This window comes from Astatotilapia calliptera, chromosome 19 (genome assembly GCF_900246225.1).
Source record: "Astatotilapia calliptera chromosome 19, fAstCal1.2, whole genome shotgun sequence".
In the NCBI taxonomy this organism is placed as follows: Eukaryota; Metazoa; Chordata; class Actinopteri; order Cichliformes; family Cichlidae; genus Astatotilapia; species Astatotilapia calliptera.
The window spans coordinates 21926687-21951126 of record NC_039320.1 but is presented as its reverse complement, the minus strand read 5'-3'; the positions used below and the strand labels follow the sequence as shown (position 1 = coordinate 21951126).

Sequence of the window (24440 nt, the reverse complement as noted above, 5' to 3'; positions counted from 1 at the left end):
GGCCTGGTGCTGTCCAACTCTTCATACTGGAGACCCTTGCTTGGATGTCTGCCACCGTGATGGTTACTGGACCCTGTTCAGGGAGGTTGCTATGGTCTGGTCCTCTGCTCCAAAGGCCTGTAGTCTAACCACTATGCTATCCAGCTGCTATATATATATATTTAGGGATGGGTATTGATAAGATTTTCACGATTCCGATTCCATTTTCGATTCTGTTTAACGATTCGATTCTTTATCGATTCTCTTATCGATTCTTTTTTTTTTTAAAAAGGAGAACACTGAGGTCGATTAGCTTAGAACTTTGTTTTATATCTTCTCTTCGAACAAGGTAGAAATTTAGGAGTAACATGGCCTTACAAACCCAACAGTGAGATCTTAAGAGATCCCGCCTACGGCTCTTCAATGGGGTGTCACAGGGTCCCCAGGAAAAAAAATTGTAAATGTAAAATAATAAAATAAATATTCATCTGTAGCAATAACAAAGTATAACATAAATTGTTCTGTGGCAACTACACAAGAATATCCAGTAATGTCCCTGCCTACAATTAAACACATTCACTTACTGAAAATCAGGGCATCTGCTGTGGTAAATAGGTGCAAGCCTTTTACCACAAATTTAGTCACTGCTCGGTGACATTCGTCTATCCTGGCCTGAAAGGAGACGCTACCAGTAGACTGCAGCGAGAACTGCCAGCATCTGAGCCAGCCAGACTCTGTCCGTCTCTCTCATCATGGTCACCTAAATGCACAGTAATGGCAGGTTTTGTAATAAGGCAGATCGCGCTAACATAATATGCACTGTTAGTTGATTATTTACCTGCCACATTAACGGGAGAGGACGTGCAAACGTTACCGCTGCTGCTGGGTTGAGATTCACGAGTCCGGAGTGGAATTAAAAACCCGACATTCATTTAAGGTCATCGCGTGTTTTGTGAGCAAATGATTTTGCATATTCGTAGTGTTTCCTCCCTTAAATGAAATATCTACTTTGCAAGTATTGCAAGTTGCCCTGTTGTCATCCGTTCTCATAAAGTATAATCAAACTTTTGAGCGTTTGAGCCGCTTAGGCGCCGTGTTTCCTGCCAGGTAAATGAGGCTCCGCAACGTGGTGACGTCATTCGGGGCGACTGGAATCCATAAGGGAATCGTTTGCAAAAATGGCAAACAATTCCAAGGAATTGAAACAGTGGCAACCGGTTCTCAACAAGAACCGGTTTTCGATACCCATCCCTAATATGTGTGTGTGTGTGTGTGTGTGTGTGTGTGTGTGTGTGTGTGTATGTATGTATGTATGTATGTATGTATGTATATATATATATATATATATATATAAATAAAAGAAAAGATACCAGAGTTTGATGTAAACAGACTTAACAGCGCAGGTAGGAAACAATCCAATCTCAAAACGAATTCGCCAGTTAGGATTAGATGTAACTTTATGTGCAAAAGATTTTGTTAAATAATACAAAATGTGGAAGCATAGGAACACTTTCATTTTTAAGACCAAAGTGATCTGTTGATATTACTCAAACTTGGGTCTAAATCATGACAGTTCATTTTAATGAGACCCACTACATCTATGCTTAGACTGGAATTCATTGATGCCATTGGTTCTGCTATCATTGTTAATACTGACGTTAAAAAAGCAAGCTCTAATATTCTGCATGTATATTACAGTAAATTATGATGTACAGATGTAACAAATGCAGAATACTTTAAATAGACAAATTTTGGCGTTATCTCAAAATTTGAAGTTATGTATGTTGAAATGTTTTAACTCAAAATGCTGAGAAAATAAGTAGAAATGGACAAAAACACAGTAGAGCTGGGCAGTGGCACAAAGTAGCTCCAGACAAATATATTTAGATATTAGGTTGTGATGACTTAGCTTAAGGAGCTAAGTTCTACCTTTAGTTTATCTATGATTCATATCCAACAGAAAACAGTGGCTTATACATTACTCCTGCAGACAGACGATGTTTAGATGTCCAATTAAAAAATTAAACAACTCTTATTTTAGGCTCTGGAGTACATGCTCATTGTGCGCTGACACATTTGCAGTGGCTTGGTAGCTTTCCCCTTCCCTGCCTTTCACAATGCTTCTCACCCTAATATTTTCATGTTTTCAAAAACATATTTTGGTAATTTCAGTGTTTATGTAAAATATTTGCTCACCCATAATAAAAGAAAGTTGGAGTAAAGGTTTAAACACGGTTATCCATTCATAAAATACGACACTCTGTTAAAGATCAAGAGTATTTTTGTTTTTTCCATCAACTAGCAACATGTAACGACCGCTGACATATTAATGCATCAGTAATTACTGTGTAATCCACCAAATGAAATGCAATAACAGAACATTAACTTGCAGCAGATAAATGTCCATTTTCTGGTATTTCTACTGTGACTTAAGTAAAGGATGTGCATATTTTTTTTCGAGCTATAAATATAAATGGGCTTGTTCGACCTTCAGGCTGCATAACTACATTTTCAGCCTCTCTCTTTCTCTCCCTCTGAGCTTTCACATTTCCTGACCGCTGTGCCTGTTTGTATTGATATTAGCACGAAGTGCAGAATCCTAATGGTGTATGTAAGTACCACAGCGGTCTCCCTAAGACTCTCATAAAAGATGTATGACAGTGATGGGGATTTGTGAGCTCAACCACATACTTGTATACACACATGTACGCAGTAAGCAGGTTTTGACCCAAAGCTTGACCTGGAATCCTCTCCTTGAGAGCATCAAGTCCTGTTACCAGGAGACCATTACTTATAGTTTGGGGGTTTTTCAGAATTTCTTCTTCCTGTCATAGATTAGAGTTGTAGAAAGACAGCAGCAGAGATGTGTTTACCAGTATCTGTTTCCTGAGGCTTCAGCTTTGTATCCTTAACAATTTCTTGTCTTTTCAGTTAGATCAGTCCAAATATTATAATGTTGTCTAACAACAAACAAGGTTCCAATTGCGCTGCTGGTTTTTTTGTTTGTTTGTTGGTTTGTTTTTTGTCTAGTGCAACGCCTGTTAGATTTGTTTCTTTTAATTTTATTATATTGTTCCCTGGTGTAGAAATGCCACAATATATTTGACAATATAACATTATTGTTGCTTTATGATAATCAGTTTCATTTCTTCTTTATTTTATTTTTGGAGAAATTGTCTTTTTTCATCAGTTTGGCACAGCAGAAGATTTATCCCAAATTAATTCAGCCTAAGAAAAACACACTCAGAGTCACAGTTCTGTGAAGTATAGACCACGAGATTTAGTCATTAGGTTCACAAGCCACATACAGTCCTGTTGTCTCACATTATCTGAATCAATTAAAGTATTTTTTAACTCAAAACTGTTCCCTTTCATTCAGTGTTAAGTGTACGTTCTGAAAACACACATATATTAAACCACCTAGCAAATAATAGCAAAACAAGCAGAATGTCAACAACATGTCCCTGTTCTTTGACATTCAGTCAGTCAGTCTACTGTCATTACAAAGAAATGCAAATGGCTCAGTCAAAGGCACAGCTCATTGACTTAACCATCTTACTTTTCTGTGACATGGCAGGCTGTGGGTGATGTCTTTACTTTTGTCAGTTCAAGGGCTGTAAAACTGATGATGATATTTTAGGTCTGTCAAGGTGTGATGATCGTAGACCAGTGATTTAACACACAAATAACTATTGTTTGAATATGGTCTGGTACAAGGACTGGACTGAAAATGAGTGATAACGTAGCCAATGTCTGAATAAAAATTCTAAAAGACCTTCAGAAATCCTGGAGAACTACTCATCCACCACTGTAAAATATTACAAGAAAGTCTGACTCTTTGGAAGCCAAATGTAAAGAAATGAGGGGGTGGTTCAAGACTTTTGTTTCAGCTCCAAATATAATTTAAAGTTTCCAGGTGAATGTGTCAAAAAACTTGATAAAGCTATTGTCTGACGTTGTTTTTGATGTTTCCCTAATGCCAGTCAACAGAAAGTATGAATGCAAATGCAGATTTTTTGTGTCTGTAGCTGTACAGTCTAAACTAAGTGTAATATTATCCACACCCATGTGTTCAAATGTAAATCAATGACTCTATTAAATGTTTGGAGTCATGATCAGCAGCCTGTATAGAAACACAAGATGCAAGGACTTCAGATCTTCAAATGCAGTGATCATAATAAGTAGCAACAATAAACTACAGTGTGATCTTATACAACCAGATAATTTATGAATGATGATGACATTTACGCTCGCCATTCTGTGTCTCTCGTCTAAGAAATGAGAAATCTGCTGCAATCGATTTCAACACACCTGTTCAGCAGCAGAACCACTCTCATCTCGCTCAAAGCAATTACATGATCAAAGACAGGGAGAGCAATCAATGTCCAAAGTAATTGGTCTTAGCTGCCTCGCAACCCTGTTAGAAAACTATTACAGCTAACTGCTGTGGTAGTCACCTCAGCAGCAGCTGTCCAATCGCATCAGGTTGAGAGGTTTCCCAAGTATTTTCCCAGCCTCAGCTTTAGGACTTAAAAGCCAGAATCAGTGAAAAAGATGAGCCAGCTCTACAGCAAAGCCTGTCTTATGACAGACTTACAGTATCTTGATTAGCCTGGATTGTTATCTCATCAAAGGTTTGATCCATTTGGCTTGTCTGTGCAGCACACTCACTGATAGAAGAAGATTCTGTGTAATTATTAGAGAAGTAGCAACAAGGTTATCGAGCCTCGGCGGATGAAATAGGGAGATAAAAATGTATTTCTATAGTCAGCTGCTTTTCATCTCGCACTTAACTTGTCCGTTTTCTTTCAGTTGTTATGAGGCTGTTGGAGTCTCATTGTAAGATCAACTTGCTTTGATGCTTTTGATCATGTAACAGATTCTCCAATTACATATGAAGTAATGTCATCCAGTTGTGTTGGATTTGGAAATGTTCAAATTTTCTGAGATTTTTAAAGAGTTGGCATTCCTGACATGATGAGCTTGAAAGTTCATTTTATACACCTTGGAAACATCAGAAGAAAAAATATTCTAACTTACTTCAGTAGCTGGTTAACAACAAACAAACTGTCACTTTTTGCTGTCAGCATCTGGAAATGATTTCAACTTGTTTTCATTCATCAAGAGGTCATTTCTTCCATGGCAATAAAGCACTTCATAAAAGCCACTAGAAAACCCCTGAGTCTATCCAGACTTCCTTGATCTAGCTAACTGTAAAAGACAGTGACTTGAAGAGACTCATTAGCTTAATTAGCTCTATAAAATCTCTGTGATCTATGTTTGACCAGGACTTTTTATGTTAAATGTCATTACATCTCGCTTTCCTTCAAGTGAAGGGTAATGTGAAAGTTTTGATCCACACCTCTCTTCTTTCTGTTTTGCTTCCAAGGAGCCAAAAGTGGTCTGCAGCACTAGTTTTCCAGGCTTTCTGAAGGGCATTCAAAGTTGTTCTGTGAATACTGGCTGCACATAAACACTGAATTTGTTCCTATTTTAATATTTGTCTCTACAAAAAGAAGACATCAATAAAATAATGCTTTTTCCACCAACAAGGTGATTCCCAAACAGGCACACCAAAAACATGGTGTGCTGTGTACTTCATGGTGTACTTCAAAAATTTGAAGTAACTTTCGGAAACATAAAGGACAAGAGAAGAAGCTGTCAAAATAACAATTATCTCCTACAGATGAACAGTATCTAAAAGTCAAGTCCTGGATTCACCTTCAGGTGATCCACCTTCTGTTCACCAAAGCCTCGTTAGAACTGGTCTCAGTGGAAGGATGGCTGTAAAGAAACCATTCTTAAAGGAAGGGAAACATGGATAAAATGCTGAGTTATGCAAAATTGCAAAAAAAACAAAAAAAACAAAAACTGGACTACTGGACTGAAAATCTGAAAATTATGAATCCTATTTTTTTTTTAATCAAATGGTTCTCAATATGTATTTTTGAGTGTTTACAGCCAAACCATGAAATAGTCTCCACCTTGTTTTATATCTATAAAACAAGGTGGAGACTATTTCAGGGTTTGGGTCTGCATTTCAGTCAGTGGTTCCTGGTGTGTTGTCAAAAGTGATGGAATTATGAGGCTGCATTTCAATGTTGTATTTCAATATGTTTCAATGAATCACTGCATTTATTTTCCATTTTCTCAGCAAACATTAAAGAAATGAGAGGTGGATTAAGACTTTTGCACAGTATTGTAATTTCCCCCCAAAAAAGGCATCTCGTGTTTACGCCTATTTAATATGTGGCCAGTGGTATGTTAGCAGATATGCAGAAATAGCCAAACAACAACATATTTGTTTTTAATGATTATAATAAGCAGAAGCTACAGTGAATGGTATTGGTTGTGGCAGATAATGGAGGTTTAGTCATGCGTGGTAGTGGATCAGTGAGATGTGAAAACTGTAATAAATCAGAGCAATCATGAAATACAGTGCTGTATATTCAGTAGATAGCCACTTACACCAACATCTGTCCCACATGATATGCAGTCTATTACTGCTGATGTTTGGATCTAATAGTTATTGCTTTGTCACACTTCTGCCATGAACAGCATAAATGCCTTCAGTGTGTTTCCATCATACAGTCACACACATCAATGCATTCTGCTCATGTGAAACTCTTTTCAAAGGCATTGTCTTTCAAGCAGAGGGCCTTGGTGTAGCAAATCGGTCTTCATGGCAGGAGACAGTATTGGGATTTTTTTTTTCTGAGACAGGGCCTATTGGGATTGCTATTTCTTTTGATGTCATGTCATGCAATGGCATTTCAAGGGGGGAATATATTCCTTTGTAGAAGACAGACCAGGCAGGCAGTGACAAAAGCAGTTCCAGTCAGATCAGACACGTAATTAAAAGTTCTGAGAAGCCTGAAATGGCAAGGTCAACTGAAAAACAATGATGACTAAAACTAATTCATAAAGAGCAAAGCAAGTGATTAACACCTGGAAGAACTGGCAAGTTGTAGGCTGTGATAACATTGGTATAGCTGTGCTCAGTAGTTGTAGCCAGCGTGGATCAAGAAGGACATTGCTGAAATATAGCTTTGACAGTCCTCGCGTTAGATGAGTTATAGCTTGGTGACTGTTAGACTGTTTAGTAGGAATTCAAATTAATCTTTGAGGCTCTCCCAGACAGTGCTGGTGCAAGCAGAAAATACATATTTGCATACAATTGTTAGTCAAGTAAGCTTTTGCCTGTGTTACCCAAAATATCCCTCAGACTTCAGAACAGAGGAAAGTTTTAAAATTCAGACTAAATACTGAACAAACAATAACTACAAGAAATGTAGACTTCAAAATACTGCCAGTACTTATAACTGGATAATAGGCTTTTATATAGGTTTTTATATGATATATATTATTTAAGTGGAGTACTTTTTCTTTTATTTATTTGGTTGGATGATCCTGGATTATAGTGCTGGAATTGTTAAGGAGCTCTCCGTAGTGCTGAAAGTCTTGTTTCTCTTTTCTCCGTTGACAAACTGACAGGAAATTGAGGTCTTACTCCTAACAGAGATTACATCTTCTTCATCTGTAACTGTCATCCCAAAACAAAAAGGTCTTTTGTAGTTTGACTTAAATAAATAAATAAATACTTACATAAAAAAGCCACCGTTTACTATATTCACATTCTATTATGATCAGTTAACAACCAGAGCATTAAAGCTTCAGTTTTACAGGAAGTAAAAGCAACTAAAATAATAAGTAATCTAAAGGTAAAAACATTAAACCATAATTGCTTTCTATCAGTGCGTTGTTTATCACCTCAGTCTCGGTTTTTCTCACTGCAGGATGTAAATATTTCTACTTCATTACATCTCAGAGGCAAATATTGCAAAATCCACTTTATGACCACAGTGTACCTTTCATCTGATGGCTGCTTCCAAGAAGATAGCATGCCATGTCACAAGGCTTGAATAATCTCAGACTGGTTTCTTGAACATGACAATGAGTTCACAGTCATCTGTCATCTGAACGGGATGCGGTGGAACGAGAGGTTCACATCACAGGTTATGATGCTGTCGTGTCACCGTGGACCAATATCTCTGATGAAGGTTTCCATCACCTTGTTGACTCTATGCCATGAAGAAGAAAAAGCTAATCTGAAGGCAAACAGGGTCCAAGGTGTACTTAATAAAGGGACCAGTGGGGACCACAATTTTATCAGTCTTGAGTTGAAAATGACCAGCTATTAAGACAATTACGGTATAACATTAAAACAAAATAGGTGGTAATGCTTATGGGTTCTTCTACTTGTGGTACTTAAAACAATATATTTTGATGCCACTAGTTTAATACTTATACTTCAGTATTTCTCTCACCACTCCACCTTTTGAGCTCTCAGTTTATCACTCAGTCCAGTCCAGTTTATGTGACTCTGTATAGCACTTCACAATCTGCACCCCAACTTATTTGCTGACAAACGGTTTCTCGCTCTTTTGGGACCTCCACATTCTACTTTATCAGTACTGACTTTCAAATTACTCTCCTTGCAGTTTTTTTCCCTACAATAAAACTTTGTGCTACATGCCATAACTAATCAACATCATGACAAAGATGTTAGCAGAAATCTGCTGGAGGAGACATGACTGTGAGGTGTCACGTAGTTGATAGTCAGTCAGCTAACCATCACAGAGTTTTTAAGGTTGGTTATTTTCTGTGCTTCATGGTGTAAATTGAGTCACACTTTTCAAAAAGGTGTGTAGTGTGATCTCTTTTAAGATCAGTGCATACAGATGCCTGATTTAGAGAGATTTCTTTCTATTATTATTAATATTAGGAAGCAGATGAATAATAGTCCTGGTGGTTGAGAAAGCATGTCGATTCTGAGTGTTATACCTGCCTGTATGGGTTACTCTGTGCCCTTCAGGGAGCAGAGCCATGCTCTGTCTGCAGTGCACTAATTAGTGCCATTAACACCACAGCCATTAATCATAACTCTTGAATAAAATGTGAAAATTACATGTAGGAGAGCAGCATCAAAGTGAAACCAGACAGTTTTGATGCATTTCACCATTTACTACTGATTCTGGAAGAGAGAAGCACAGAATGGACAGTAAAATAAACTGATAAGAATAAGACTCATTCATCTTAGCAATAAAGCTCCTGTGTTCTAAAACACATCTATTTTTCAGCAGACACAGTTTCAGGATACAGGTCCTGAATTTTTGAAGTATTTTCAGCACATTTTTATTACATATTGGGTGGCACAGTGGTTTCTTCAGAGCAAGAATCTGCTGGGTTAGACTCCACCGGTTGGCTGGAGCCTTCTGTATGGAGTTTTGTATGTTTTCTCCGGGTATTCCAGTTTTCTCCCACGGTCCAAAGACATGCACAATGCACATTAATTAATTGGTGATTCTAAATTGGCTATAGGTACGAATGTGAGCATGATTGGTGGTCTCTGGGCTCCGGCCCAACGTAACCCTGAATTGGATAAGTGGAAGAAATTGCATGGAGGGATTTTTAGTTTTTCTATGTACACTGTATTTTCTTATAATAGGTAAGGTTTGATTTCCCAGCAGTGTAGCCCACAAATCCCCCTCCACATCACCTGGAACACTTCCAAAATATAGTCAAGTAAATTTGTATCATGATGGATTACCCACATACGCCAAGCTAGGTGGTTTTTCAGTTCTACAGGAAACAATTTAAAAATAACTCCTTGTCTTTGAAATGCTGACTGAAATTGAGGCTTATTTCCTCCTATAAATATTGTTTGTTTCACATGGCAAGTTCATCTTAACATAATCAATTTGGATCACCCAGAGATTTACTTCTGCTTTAATTGTATCCATTGAACAACTTCTTAGATCTCCTTCTACCTATAAGTGTTCGCTACATACAGAATCTGCTTTTAGCAGGGTGGTGGTTATCTTTGGTGTCTTGATTTCAAAATCCTCTTTAATGAGGTTAGAAATCTACTTTGTTTCTTTCCTTTTCCCTCTTAAAATAAGGATGTATTTAAAATGGAGCAGAGTTTTCTGCTCTCCTCTGTGAACCGAAGTCCTCAGTAATTGCATCTCATGGGACTCAGGTTTCATTTGTTGCCCAGCGAAGAGACAGAATCTCCAGCAGAATACATAAAACAAACCGGGGTGTCTTAGAAAAACACTTTTTCCTCATTTTATACACTGTGCACTCAATTCACCTAATCAATAATTGAAGCGTGCCCCGTGAGTTTAGTTTTTGATTTGTTCCATTACGTATCCAACTGGGAGAGGAGATAACTTTGTTAAAGGAGTCATTTAAGATGACGTCTGAACAAACCCTTAAACTTGACCACTAATGGTCAACCATTCCTGTGAATGATTGGAAGAAACTTGAAAGACAAAAAGAGATGCTTTAATTCTGTGCAATGCATTAGGGTGGGAAACAATATCTTCCCTACTCCTCTGGGTCAATCAATAAGATAAGATTGTCAGAATATGCATATTAATTCTCCTTGATGCAGTTTCCTTGTTTGTGTGGTACCAATAGATAAGAACGCCATGTGTATCCAACACAAAGTGACTGCTGGAGATAGCAAAAATCAGTGTGCACAGCTGAAATTCTGCTGGCTAGAACTCTGAAAATAAAAACCCATTTTCCTCTTCTCTCTAAAATACAGCACAAAATCAATGATGACTATACAGTTAAGAATGCCCTCTGTCTCTTTTGTCTCTAAGCAGACTCTGTGCCCTGTTTTCCTATAATTTTCAGCAAAAATGCAATAGAAGACCCAAAGATCATTAAGAAGAATTGCAAATTAAAGATGCCTTTTAATGCCGATGATAGCGGCTGTGTTCCTGTTCTATTGGGTTATATGTAGTAAATGAAACAGGCTTGAATTCTAACTAACATTAAAGCTGCGCTGATTCATTTTTTCTACTCTTTATTACAACATTTATCACAGTGCAGATACACTCGAGCCTCCGGTCAATCGATTAGACGGGTTTGAAAGATGCACTAATCAATATTTCTGTACTAACACTGAATCAAATTACTGATGTACAAGTGATAAACACGCACACACAGAATTATCACTTAACTATAAAGCTTCCCACAGTGTGGCTGCTGCCTTTTATCTCTACTTTGCTGCTCTAGTCGTCATAATTTACAAATGCATTAGGCAGCTGAATTCAATGAAAAGGCCTTCTGATAAACACCTTCTATTCTACATGCCCAAAGCGCAACATTACAGGGAGCACAGATGGAGTCAGGCACTAGTAGCTGGTGGAGTCTAAACCAAACTTAGTAAATGCCAGAGCTTTCACTGGGGGTGCACACACACAACTCCAGCTGATTACTAAAGTTGCTTGCAGCTTGTTGCACAGCTGGAAAACAGCAAAAAAAAAGTCGCATTAAAAAGTCACGTATTGCAAAATGAGGCCGATTGTGCAGTTTTTAAAGTCCAGAGTCACTCTTAAAATAAAAAATAAAAAGCAGCCATGTGTAAAACCACAACACCAGTCATATTAACATCTGAGCTGGAGATTGTCTCTGAGCCAACACAACATCACTTTAACAAAGAAAGGAAAGCGACAAATTAAATATCTGAGCTTAAAAATGTACCTAATGTGGTCATCCACATAGTGAGAACGAGCTGGAGGCAGGAGTAATGAGCTGGAGAAAGAACAGCGGGGAGGCGCTTGTCTCGACAGCTGATTAATGAGACCGTAACAGAATTGGATTTGAATATCAATGCTGCTCTATTGCTTAAACTGACATTAATTGCCACCTATTAGATTGGCGCTGCACCTCTGTATTTCAAAACAATCACCACCATTGGGAGATTAGAAGGAGGGAGGGAAAAAAGGGTGGGAGGCCAAGTGAGTGTATCATTTGACAGCTGGTGCTGTGTGACAGGTTTCACAGTTACAACTTTGTGTATGTGTGTATGCCAGTGTGACACATGTGAATAAGAAAAACAAAACATAATTTCTAAGCCAAAAGAACCCTATACTGGACCTCAATACCACCAAAACAAAAGAACTGGTAGTTGACTTCAGAAGGAGGAAGTCCGAGCTGCAGCCTGTCAGCATCAACGGGGAGTGCGTGGAAAGGGTCTCCAGTTTCAAGTTTCTGGGTGTGCACATAGACACAGACCTCCAATGGAGCTCTAACACCTCTGCGGTCTTAAAGAAGGTCCAACAGCGTCTCCACTTTCTGAGAATCCTCAGAAAAATGGACCTGAAGAAGGAGCTGCTGACCGTCTTCTACCGCTGCTCCATTGAAAGTGTGCTGACATATTGCATCGGTGTGTGGTTCTCCAGCTGCACCACAGCACACAGAAAGGCACTCCAGAGGGTCATCAACATGGCCCAAAAAAATCATTGGACATCCTCTTCCCTCCCTGAAGGACCTGTACAGCACTCGCTGTCTCAAGAGGGCACGCAGCATCCTACGGGACTGCACACACCCAGGACACCGGGTGTTTAAGCTGCTGCCGTCTGGCAGGAGGTTCAGGCTGCTGAGGTCCCGAACAAATAGACTCAAGGACAGCTTTTACAACAGGGCAATAGCCCTGATCAATGTAAATAGCTGACCTGACTGGATACCTCCCTGGACTTTTTAGGGGGAGGTAACAATGTTTAAAACGATAACAATAATATTTATATTTATAACAAGGTGCAATAATAATTAATGTGCAATAATAACAGTGTGCAATACACATACACTTATTCTTCTTTTTTATACTAAGTTAATATACTGTGTTGTGTTGTTTGTTACGTTGTGATGTGTCATATCGTGTCGTGTTGTGTTACATGTAGTGCCGACGTAGGACAGTTTTTCCAATTTCATTGTACTACTGTACTATGTATGACTGTGCAATGACAATAAAGAGTTATCTTATCTTATCTTACTGCCCCCTGGAGGCTGAAGTCTTAACTGCATGCCAGAATCATTGTTTGTTATGAGATGCATTTAGTTTGTGGAGCTAAAGAACCTGATCCCACGATACTCTCACACAGGTCATAATCTTTATAAAAGATCATGGCGTTGTTACGACTGGCCTGTTGGCTGAGAATAATGATTGTCACACGCCAATTTAGCAAGAATGAATTATTTCCTATTTTTACAGTTTAGACGTGCAAATAAAGGAATTTCGATTATATTAGATGAGCGATCAGGCCACCAAAATCATTAGGGGTGATATCTGTGGCAAGCTGGTGGATTAAGTGGCCAACAGCTGCTGAGCTGACTGGACAGACACAAAGAGAGAGAGAGAGAGACATAGAAGCCATCATTAAACTCGGCTGTTAGTGTGGTTCAAATGTCACTACAGGTCATTTTGCACTTCTTTGACAGTAATCACTGGAAATGGAGTGTTTCATTTGTCTTTCTTGCACCCACTTTATTTTTCTCATCTTTCGCTCGCTTCCCCTCCATGCTTCTTTCTCTTACTCCCAGAGTAATTGATATGATATGAGCTCTGGCAAGTGTAATCTTCTTTTAATTAAGTCCTGGTGCTAGCGCCAGCTTCACGCTGATAGTGACTTATGACTTTCCCCCTTTCATTTTTCTTGTGCTCCTTTATAATCTTGTTTTACCTCTGTTGCTCCTCCAACTTTGGTTCTCTCATCTCTTTCGTTATCTCTTTTCTCTAACCCTCACTTCCTGCCCCTCATCTTATCATCCACTCTGTCATCCTTGGGGTTTTTTCCTTCTGTTTTTCTCCAGTTTCTCTTTTAACTTGTCCATTCTTTCTCTTACACTCTAGTCACAGCACCACGAGGAGGAAAAGAGAGCCCTCAGCCGGGAAATCATTGTTCTCAACAATCATCTCATGGAGGCGAAGATCACCATTAATAAACTCAGAGAGGACAATGTGAGTACTTAAAGCTACTCCATCTATATAATGTAAGTTCCCCATAACACCTCTTGTCAGCACTGGGAATATACCTGAAGCTAGGTTATTTGGACAGTTTCTGAACTTTTTGGTATGATTGCTTGCCCAGATTATATTTTGCCTGCAGGCACAGTAGCCCAGGAAATCCAGGGCACAGAGACTTGATGCCCTGGGGCAGCTGCCTTCATTCCTTACTTACTTGGTGCCTTGTTAGCACCAAAACAACAGTTGGTTTTGGAAGATAAAAATCAACTCTTTCTGAGGAGAGCACTTCCTCATGTCAAACTGGAAGTCACACTCACTGTATTTCTGCAACATCCTCAATATTTGTGCTTCAAGGTGTCACAGCAGATAGAGGAATTAACTCTAAGCCACTGGATGTTTTATAGTGATAGAACTGAAATCAATGGGCATCCTCGGGGCTGGCAGAGGTTGAATCCACAGCTGCATAGACCTGAGCTCAACGGCATGTGGAAATTTGGTGCCTCGCTTTTCTTTGAAGTGATTTTACTGTTTTTTTTCTTGTGGAGGGGCTCTAGGATGAGTTAGATTTTCTCTTACTGCTCTATGGCAAATTTTTAGCACTTCTTAGCTATAGAGCCCTCTTACAATCCTCCCCTCCAACATCCAGCGGAGGTGATTAGAGACGAGGTTCATTTTGAGTAGGTTTCAGAATTTGTCCCAGCAGTGCCAGCCGTGAGGCAGACATTTCCTCTGGAGATCAACTGTCAAATTTTCTGCTCAAAACACAAAGAAATAAAATAAAACCTCACAGTTGTGTCAGTGGGTCACAGTGCCTGAGACCCACTGCCACAAAACACACTACAAATGAATTGTGTGTTTGCTTTACACTTAACTGATGAAGCCGTTTAATCTACAGCAGTTTGCAATTGTCCTGAATTACCCCTCATGTCTTGATATTTTGCAAGGAAAATGGAAAACAGGTCCAGCAGTTTATTAAAAAATGTACAAACATACATGGAAATACAGTATAAGGCAAAAACTTGAGTTTTCACAATTCTAACAGGCTTTAACATAGTACATGGTACATACACGAGCATGGTAAATACATGGTATTTAAGGACATGATCCTGTTCATCTGCAGTGGATAGGGTTTTTGGTTGGTGGTTGGTGTAAAAATATCATTTATGTGTCAAGCTGTGTTATCTCTTGGCATTTTTGAAAGAGCCAACTACAGAAATAGAAACAAATTATGTATTTTTGCAATAGGCTGCTAGTAAAGTGTCCAAATACACTAAGTTGTCTGTTATGTGCAAACAATGCTGGTTTGTCCCTTGAATTATAAATTAGGAACTGAGGCCTTAGGCTTGTCTTAGGGTATTTTATGCTTGAATGCTTCATAGGTCAGTGTCAAGTGACTTAAAAAAAACAAAAAATATTCTTCTAAAATTGAAAGACCTTCAGGAAACCTGGAGAAGTACACTTCAGGACCACTTTAAACATTACAAAAAGGTGTGTCTATTAAGAAGCAAAGCATAAAGAAATAAGGCGGGGCTCAAGACTTTTGCACAGTACTGTAGAAGTTGTTACATATCCTACACATTGACAGGCAAAAGAGGGCATCAAGATGTTGATGATCCCCAAAGACTGTTCAAATGTAATAAATTACCTACAAAGATAATGACTGTGAAAGTAAATGGCTCTAATTTCACAACAACTTGAAGGAAAGAATCTACTCAATTCACACATTCAGAGATTATTAATATAGTGTACATAAAGAACTGATCATAAGACATCACAAAGTCTGCCTCACAACCAGCTGGAGCAACAAAGCTGTCAGCTGGCACTCCCAGGAGAGACACACCACACAGTTCATATTAACTAAGACATCACCAAAGGTCTCAAAGGTCTATTTGAACTGTCCCGAAAAACTACAGGGACTTCAAATGTCTCTTTTCACCAAAACAGGGGAAAAAAAGATTCAAAAAGCAGCCACTGTTAACTGGTGGGGGAGTTGAGACTGTCAAAGAGAGGGCTTTGATGTTATGGGGGGAAAATGTCAGGGTTGTGCTATTAAAGAGAAACAGGAAAGCTACAGTGCAGCATGAACTGACCTTTATAAGTGGACAGGTTTAACAGAGGAGGGAGACGAAAAGAAAACCTTCTAAAACCAGTTAACCGCCCACACTAACACATGCATGCACAGTAAACGAAGAAAACAATGAAACCAGGCATCTGTTGTGCCAGTAGACCACCCTCACGGTGCTCTGAAATTTGAGCAAAAATTTAATAACCATTCTTTTCAGAAAGAAAGCATGGGTAAAGAGATGAATAATGCTGTACTTGCTTCCTTGGCTGGAAGGTGCAGATAAGTTAATGTGCTGTTTCAGACAACTCTAATAAAATTAGCACAGTCTGCACAGGGCAGATATGTCTAAAGAAAAGTTTGCTGGTATTGTAAAGATTCTGCAAACTACCCAGTGAAATTATGTAACCAAGATGCATATATATGCTTCTTGGTAACATATATTTTTATGTTCAGCTGTATTGTTGCACACTCTCCTGATTCCCCCCTCAGACATCTCCCATAATTATAAAGCACAATTAGAAGGCTGTAATCTAACGTATTAAAGGTTTTACTCAGGGATGGTTTAAACTCATAACACTCCTCACTCACAGCATGCTTTAGTTATCAAGATGCCAAAGAAAACCCTGTGTGTGTGTGTGTGTGTGTGTGTGTGTGTGTGTGTGTGTGTGTGTGTGTGTGTGTGTGTGTGTGTGTGTGTTTTAAGTGAATGGGAATAATCTTTTTGCTTTTTTTTCAGGACCTGTACAGGAAAGACTGCAATCTGGCAGCCCAGCTGCTGCAGTGCTCCAAGTCTCACTACAGAGCACATAAGATGTCTGAGGTGAGCTCACCAGCACTGCCTGCTGCAGCTACATCAGTGCAGGTTTAGGTTTGTGCGGCAGTAGTAAAAAAAAAGAAAAGTTCAGCTTTAAAATTCGACGCCGACCATTTAAGCAAAGATGTTTTCCCATATGGAAAAGATATAAATCTTATAAAGTTTGTATCTGTCTTGTGTGAAACTTGTATGAAAAGCATATAAGAGTGAAAACAGATATAAGATCCCTTGAAAAATTATATAATGAAACTTGTATGTTTTGGATACTTACTAAAACAATGTATGAAAGTAATGAGAAAGTGGCCACTTTCATGAGTAATCACATATAAGTTTTTACTATTTCTTTTCCATATGGGTTGTTTATTTAAATTACACTCCAAACAAGGTTAGTCTAGACGAGCGGCAGGAAATTGCAGTGTTTACATCTGAGAACTTTATAAAGTGTATTAATAAAATAACATAGTTGGGTCTTTACTATTTATTATTTAATGCGGTTTAAGTTTTCATTTTTCATTCAAGCAGCATGTTGTACAAAATGCTTTGCTTGAATAAAGTCTTTTAGAAAGTGCTACATCTGAATTCAGTATACAAGGACACACTAGTCGAGCATTTGAAACGTACTGCTGATGCTGCTTTAGTGTATTCTACTTAACACTATGGACACACTTTGGTAACTCCTGCCATGTCGGGATTTCTCCACCAAAATTTACTTTCAAACAGCATTAGCTCCTTTCTTTCACAAATATTATTGCCAACATCTAATAATACATAATGTTAGTTTAAAGCATTAAAACATTTCCAAGCATTGTGTGAAACCTTAACTCATCAGCTTAAATCCAACATACAGCTCTGAGGCTAATGGACATAACTACATCAGCCACGAGTAAGCTTGAGATGGTTTCATTTACTTGTACTAATAAAGAGGAAATTAAATGTATTTTTCTTCTAATGAAGCAAAGTTTATGATATTGTGTTGGTGTACCATTAAAAGCCTTCTTGAGTGGTTTTCACAATAAGAAGGAGCCACAGCGCTCATGGCCTCTCCTCTCAGACTGATGAAGGTCTGCTGTCTGAAGTACCATCTGTGTGCATCTTAGCTGTGCATAATAAATGAATGAAAGGCTGGCTTGTGATGACACCTGAGGCACAAAAGAAAGGGAAAAAAATCTGTAGACCTGGGCTCATAATTAAGTGAAGCACTACCTACAGACTACTTGCATCACTAAAAACCCATTGATATAAATGAAATAGAGCAATAATGAATTCAGCTTGTTAAAACTCTGAAAAGGGGATGTTTTATGCTTTTCTTTAAACAAACACATTTAGGACTTTAGGGCAGGAAATTGAGTCCACTGGCTAATAGGGAGCTCATCTAATCTTTGCTGAACAGCAGCACTGTAGCCACAATGCAATAACACTAATTGCATATAGCTGCCAGAAACTGATTCAGATATGGCTGTTAAACTTAAATATGCATGCCAAGTATGTTTTTCTATAGAAAACATGAATCATCTAGGAATCTTTCACAGAAGTACATTAGTATTGCATGCATTAACACAGGCAATACTGTACTGCATTAGTGAGGGTAATTAGTGCTACACTTCAATCCACAAACATTGCCTTCTCTTTCATTTGCACTCTTCTAAATGGCATCAGCTGGGGAATATGTTTGTGACTGGAGCATGTAGTATTGGCCTCAGTTTTGAAGCACTATAGCTGCTGTGCATATTTAGAGTAACATTTAGACATGTTTTGATCTAAGCTGACTGGAAACAGTAAAAATTCTGCTTTGGGGGATTTTGTCAGCCAAGAGATTCTTCTAGAAATAAGAGACCTAAGGGCTTAGTTTGCCCAATGAAACTAAAGAACTACTGTCCAATTACCTGCTCCGCTGCTAAATATAAACAAAATAAATAATAAAATTGTTTTATTTATTTATTTATTTTTCATTCTAATAGAGAAAGACAGAATATCCACTAAAGAACACATTTAAAATAATTTAAATGTACACTGACAAACTTAGGAAAGGTCTGTGCATGTGTTTCCTGAGCAGGCGGACCTTACAGGCGTGTACTTAAAATAGTGAAAATCCTGACTGCTTCAAATCATTAACAAAGTGTCAGTCTGCTACTGACTTTTGTTTGGCGTCACTTATTGGATTGGAGGTCTGACAATTTAACAATTTATTAATTTAATAAATAGGGGCCTCAGTAGCTTGTGGAAGAACCACACACATACACAACAGCTTGGAAAACCTTCTCATACTCATTACCAGCGTCGTCACACAATGCTGTGGGACGCCCACTTTGCAGCTGGTCTCTGACACTCCCTGTTATATGGACCCTGACCTTCAATTTGGTGGTGGTACTAGGACTCACTCCTAATCTGAAAACAGCTGACCGTTGTAGTTCACAGGTGACACTAATCAGGCACCTGATTGTCAGCGCCTGGGGTACCAGAAGCTCAAAAAAAGAGTCAATAGTAGAATAAGCTGTTGGCCAGACAAGCCCGTATACTTAAGTCTGCATTTTTCTCACATTTTTCTCGGCACCATTTAAGGAAAAATAAACAGGATTTCCAACAGTGTGAGATTTATTGCCAAGAAACATTGTTACAACAAAGAAATAATTGACCAAACACAAATGTACTTTTTTTGGTGCTAAGTTTAACTATTTCCCCCAGTTTAGATATGTAACAGATTTACCAAGATTAACTAAAGAAGCTATGGAGTGTGTCTTATTGCTAGTAAAACTAACATTTAATTTGAAATGTTTTATCTCCATTGTGAAGCAGGAAATATGGAGTTTAGGAACAAGGGGTGAATTTCTAGTCTTTTAAGTAACCAGCTCCACGATATGCTATTAATCCACTTATTGTAATAAAAGAAGACCTGCAGATGTGTTCGCTGTCACGTTGCTTAACACTGCACAACTATGTGACTGTTAATTAAGATCTGCCTCAGATAGCAACTAATGCTGAGCTGACTTACTTGGAGCACACACTGTATATTATCTTGCACTCTCCCCCCACAGCCTCACCTACTTTCCATCTCTATTCCCTCTGGGAGAGTCAACAGCTGCTAAAAATAGCCCCGACTTAAAAGATGCAGGTTATTTTATGCCGAGGCGAGCTTCTATTTCTTAACAAAGCTAAGTCAGAATTTTATCTATTTTTTTCCAATACCCAGCTGGAGACCCAGAGAACTGGTTTAATTTGAATCTAAGCCCTTCCCTGTGGAACCAATGTTGTTTGATGGTAGAAAGAGAAATAAAAAGACACACTAAAAGAAAAAAAAGAGAGATGGGGGGAATGAGAGTCTTTTGGTTGAGAAGGCAGTGGTGCAAGAGGAGAAAGATGAAAGGATAAAGAAAGGGATGAGTAGAAAGAGAGCTCAGTGTGTCGGGAACAGTTCCTGCTGACCCTGACCAGCTTTAATAGGCACAAAGAGCCAGTCTGTAATTGACAGGAACATTTTTCTCAAACTGGAGCCAATCAAAGAGATTATGTGTCTGTCTGTGTGTGTGAGAGAGAGAGACACAGCAAGAAAAGGAGAAAGATGACAGGCTGAGAAACAGATGGAAGAAAGCAGGAAGGAAAGAAGAAATACTTATGTCTGTATAATTAAGTTGTGGACTCTGTAACACATAACTAAATAAAGGTTGTTTAGAAAGTTATTAAAGGTAGCACAGTTTCTTTGTGTTATCAGGAGAGGAATTCAGGTCAGACAGGGCATCTACCTCCAACTCGACTTCTTTAGGTTCATGAAGACATTCACCTCTCATTTAAGAGGTTTCATTTATCAAATGGCTGGTGGAGAGTACCAGGTTTTACTTCATAAGCATTTCTTCACACCTTATTTCATGTGATGACTTTTATGACTAATAGTTGGTCACCAACCCTTAGGGCCACTTCCAAGGGTACAGCCCCTGCTAGTGGTTAAATACCTTGGATCCTCCACTAGTTGTAATAGAACTGAAGAAGCCTCTTGGATGAGAGGCAAAAGTCTTCAGAAACCTAAAAAAACGACCAGTTGCCCTCAATACTACCATGCATGGATGAATGAGAATGTAAACATTTCCCCCCTGAGACACATATACTGGTCTAAATCAAAGGAGAATTTTTGCACCTAGACCTACAGAAAAGTAAGAAATGGCATTTAAAAATACATTCAGTATTCAGCTAAAAAGGCTCTTGAAGAACTTATTCATTTTTAAAGAGCTTTGCTGAATACAAGCTCAGCAACTGTCACAACTTTTCAAAAACATTTGTTTTGCTGTTTTGGGTTGTAGTTTCCTGTCTTTATCCAGCTTCTTTTGTCTCTCTTTGTATTTCTCTTCCATGCCTCAGCTGCCACTGGATTTCCAGGAACGCATCAGTTCCCTCATGGAAAAACATAATCAGAGTAGTGGCGTCACCATGGCAATGTGTCACTCAAATTATCCAGACGCTGTGCCCACAGCCATAATTGCCAAGGTCCTGGAAAAGCCAGAGCCTGGAAGCAGTTGCCCTGTAACGCGTTCACCCAGCCCGCAGGCACAGGATGGAGACTTTCTGACAGGAACAGGAAGCACTGATCATCTGAACCGGCGCCTTTCTTATAAGACATCTGACCTGTACTGCAGCGACACGGCGCTCTACTGTCCTGAACGATGGCAGGACACCGAGCGCAGACAAAGTGTCGACCTTCATGGCACTGGCCTGCTTCAGCTTCACGCTCAGAACTCTGTTGACAGCAACCCCGATGAAGATGCTTTCCACTCTGGAAGTTTTTCCCACCATGAACCCCCATCCTCCTTCCGTCACCACGATGAGTTCGGCACTGGGAGTCTCCCAGTGTCCAGTTCCTACTCCAGTTTTAGTCTTGCATCAGATGAAAAGGGAGGAGTTAGTGGAGGATGTGGGCGCACTGGCAGCAGCACCTTATCTTCTTCCCACCAGGGTCTCTACATGGACTGGCGAGAAGGTAGTAGTGGAGACTATGAGCACAAAAGTATTTCCTCCTATGATAAAGACAGATCAAGCTTCCCCAAGTCCCACAGCATCCAGCACATGGCAACCCAAAGGAGCCCCCAGAAGGGCCCCTCACCAGCCTACACAAGGACAGCGTCATGTTTCAGTGAACCATTCCACTCCAGCACTCCTCGTCTGGCCTCCTCTCACAGCATGGGGTCTACAATTGGACTGGGCCAGGCTCATGGAGGAACCCTTGACAGCCAGGGTGATGTCCAGGTCTCCGAGGATGACCTGAGCAGCCGCTGGAGACAGCTCAGCGTGGAAGACATCAACACCTTCTCATCTTCTTATCGCAACATTACAGGGCGGGTTTCTCCATACAGTTTCTCTGAACGCCACTTTGCCATGGGCCCCTCCAGTAAAGTCAAAGGGTCTCTCTACAGCAGCTTCCAAGAAGGAGACGACGTCTTCCACAGTCGGGTGCTGGAGCAGTGCTTTCCCATGAGTTCCTCCTCTCCCAGCCGCAGTCCCAAGCCAAAAGAGCATCGCAAGCAGGAGAAAACTTCTGTGCTGTATAGAGCCAAGGATGACAGTCAGGACTCTGAGAGCAGTTTGTTCCTCTCAGGGAGCTCTAAAGACAAGGAGAGCAGCGGGGGAGCGACAGCGGCAAGCAGCGCAAAGAAGGACTACGTGAATCTGAGCGCAGACAGTTCGGCTGATTCCTTACACCAAAGCTCACTTGAAGCCTCAAGTCTTCAACACTACCCCACCCCCAGGCCGAGCGTCCGGCCCCGCCCGAGCTCCAGCTCTGCTCTCAGCATCGGCCCCGCGCTCCCAAAGAAGACTTCTGCAAGATACCAAAAGTTTGGCAGTACAGGACTGACGAGAAAGGACAGTTTGACCAAGGCACAGCTATACGGTACGCTGCTGAACTGAGTGGAGAAAGCGATTTTTATTTTATGCATGATGATGACGATGATAACGAGTCCTAACTTTCTGTACTGTTCTGTATCTCTCCCTGCAGCAAACACATACTTGGTGTGATGGAGTGTTCCGATGTTGTTTTATGTATCTTAGCCACGGCACGTTTCACGCAGTCTGCAACCTTTTTCTCTATTGTACGTCAGTGTATTTATCGATCTGAGACATGCTAGTCAGTATGTTTTTGTTTAAGTGATGGCGATATTTAGAGGCACCAGGATAAAACCACATTCTCTCTACAACACAAAGATACTGTGCTATTCACTCTTTTTTTAAGTACTGTTAGTAAAACCAGCAAAAGATCATTAATTCTTGCTCTAATATATACAAGTGCTGAAAATGAAGTGTGTTTAATGAGGTGACTTAATTCTGCATGTTTGCGAGAGGTTATCCATTAGGTTTAGGCAGGCTGCGCTGACTGCAAACTGTTAAAACAATTTACTTTCACTTACACAAATGCATGTTGTGTAATGCATATGAATAAGGTGGAAAAAACATTTCCAGCTAAACTGTTTTTCAAAGAGACATTATCTGTAGGCAACCCTTACCAGAAGGAAATATTCTCCAACTGGCTAAATAAGAGATTTAAATAATATATATTTATTTCAAGGCCATATGATATTTCATAGCAAGATTTATATAGCTAATAGAGTAATCCCACACTTCTTAATAAGAACCCTAAATTGCCTACATTTGTCAGCTATAAAATATACAAATATATTTTTAAATAATTATTATGAGAGGAAATACACAAATATAACCAGGTACCCATTCAGTAAAACCTATTACACAGACGTACAGTATTGTGCAAAAGTCTCCAGCCACCTTTTTTTATGTTTTGTCTCTTTCTTGTTATTTTTTTTAAATGTTGTTTTGAGTAATAGTTTTCTAGGTTTTCTGAAGGTCTTCCAAAGTTTTTCTTTGGACATTTAGTTGCTTTTTTCATTCATTTTCAGTCCAGTTATTTTACCTCACCGAATCATTCAATGATAATAAAAAAGCATCTCACAAAAGGGATGAAGCAGTGTTGTGTCGACACATAACAGACAACTTAGCACAGAACCAATTTTAAATTATATTTTCAGGCACTCTGTTACTAGAGGCCTGTTGCAAAAAACAGATCATTTGTTCCCATTTTTTCAGGTAAGTCTATGAAAAATGCTAACGATAACACAGTCTGACAGATTAAAAAAAATAGTATTTTGGCATCAACAAGATGATTCCCATTGACAGCAATTGAACCAACTTCAAAAAAAAAAATCCAAAGACCTTACATGGGACCTGGGAGATGCATCTGGGCTTTACGTTGACCCATCCACCGGAAACTGACGCCTAATCAGAAATGGTGTCAGTAGAAGGGTGGCTCATGTCTTTTGCACAGTACTATAACTCAAACAAAGCAGCAGGTATAAGTCATTCATTTTACCCAACTGGAAATTTTTCATATATTTGTACAAAAATAAGATGACATCAGCAGTCATACTGCACAGCGGTTACCGTAAAAACCAAGACACTTGTGAAATTGCCTTAATCCTGTCCAGTGGACAGAAAGGTCTCCTTTACAGCATCTAACAACTGTGTACATACTGTATATCTGCTGTATTGTCACTGTATGTATGCACTACTGTTACAGCGTATGCTCTTCCTGTCAGATAATATATATACATACACAGGTTTTAGGAGACAGATTAAGTCACGTTTTTCGATGTTGATCATCACTGGATTTTGCTGACATGAAATTCTGAAAAATTTCTACTGATGTGCCAACTTTTAACACTTTTGGTACTATATACACAAAAGCAAAACGACACTGTTGGTTCTACTAC

General features: G+C 39.3%; 1 protein-coding gene across 4 annotated transcripts in view; it reads left to right on the top strand.

Annotated features, from left to right (window-relative positions):
- The window catches only part of begain (brain-enriched guanylate kinase-associated), a 56017-nt gene extending 32560 nt beyond the window's left edge, over positions 1–23457 (top strand). For 2 of the 4 annotated variants that reach the window (XM_026152005.1, XM_026152007.1), the window contains exons 5-8: positions 13688–13795; positions 16603–16686; positions 21028–22552; positions 22658–23457. In XM_026152005.1, the coding sequence (XP_026007790.1) occupies positions 13688–13795; positions 16603–16686; positions 21028–22552; positions 22658–22677 (1737 nt within the window). In that variant the 3' untranslated portion in view covers positions 22678–23457. Of the gene's footprint in view, positions 1–13687; positions 13796–16602; positions 16687–21027 lie in introns of all 4 variants that reach the window. The other 2 variants (XM_026152006.1, XM_026152009.1) reach the window with 1 other exon arrangement.
- The last annotated feature ends 983 nt before the right edge of the window (positions 23458–24440 follow it).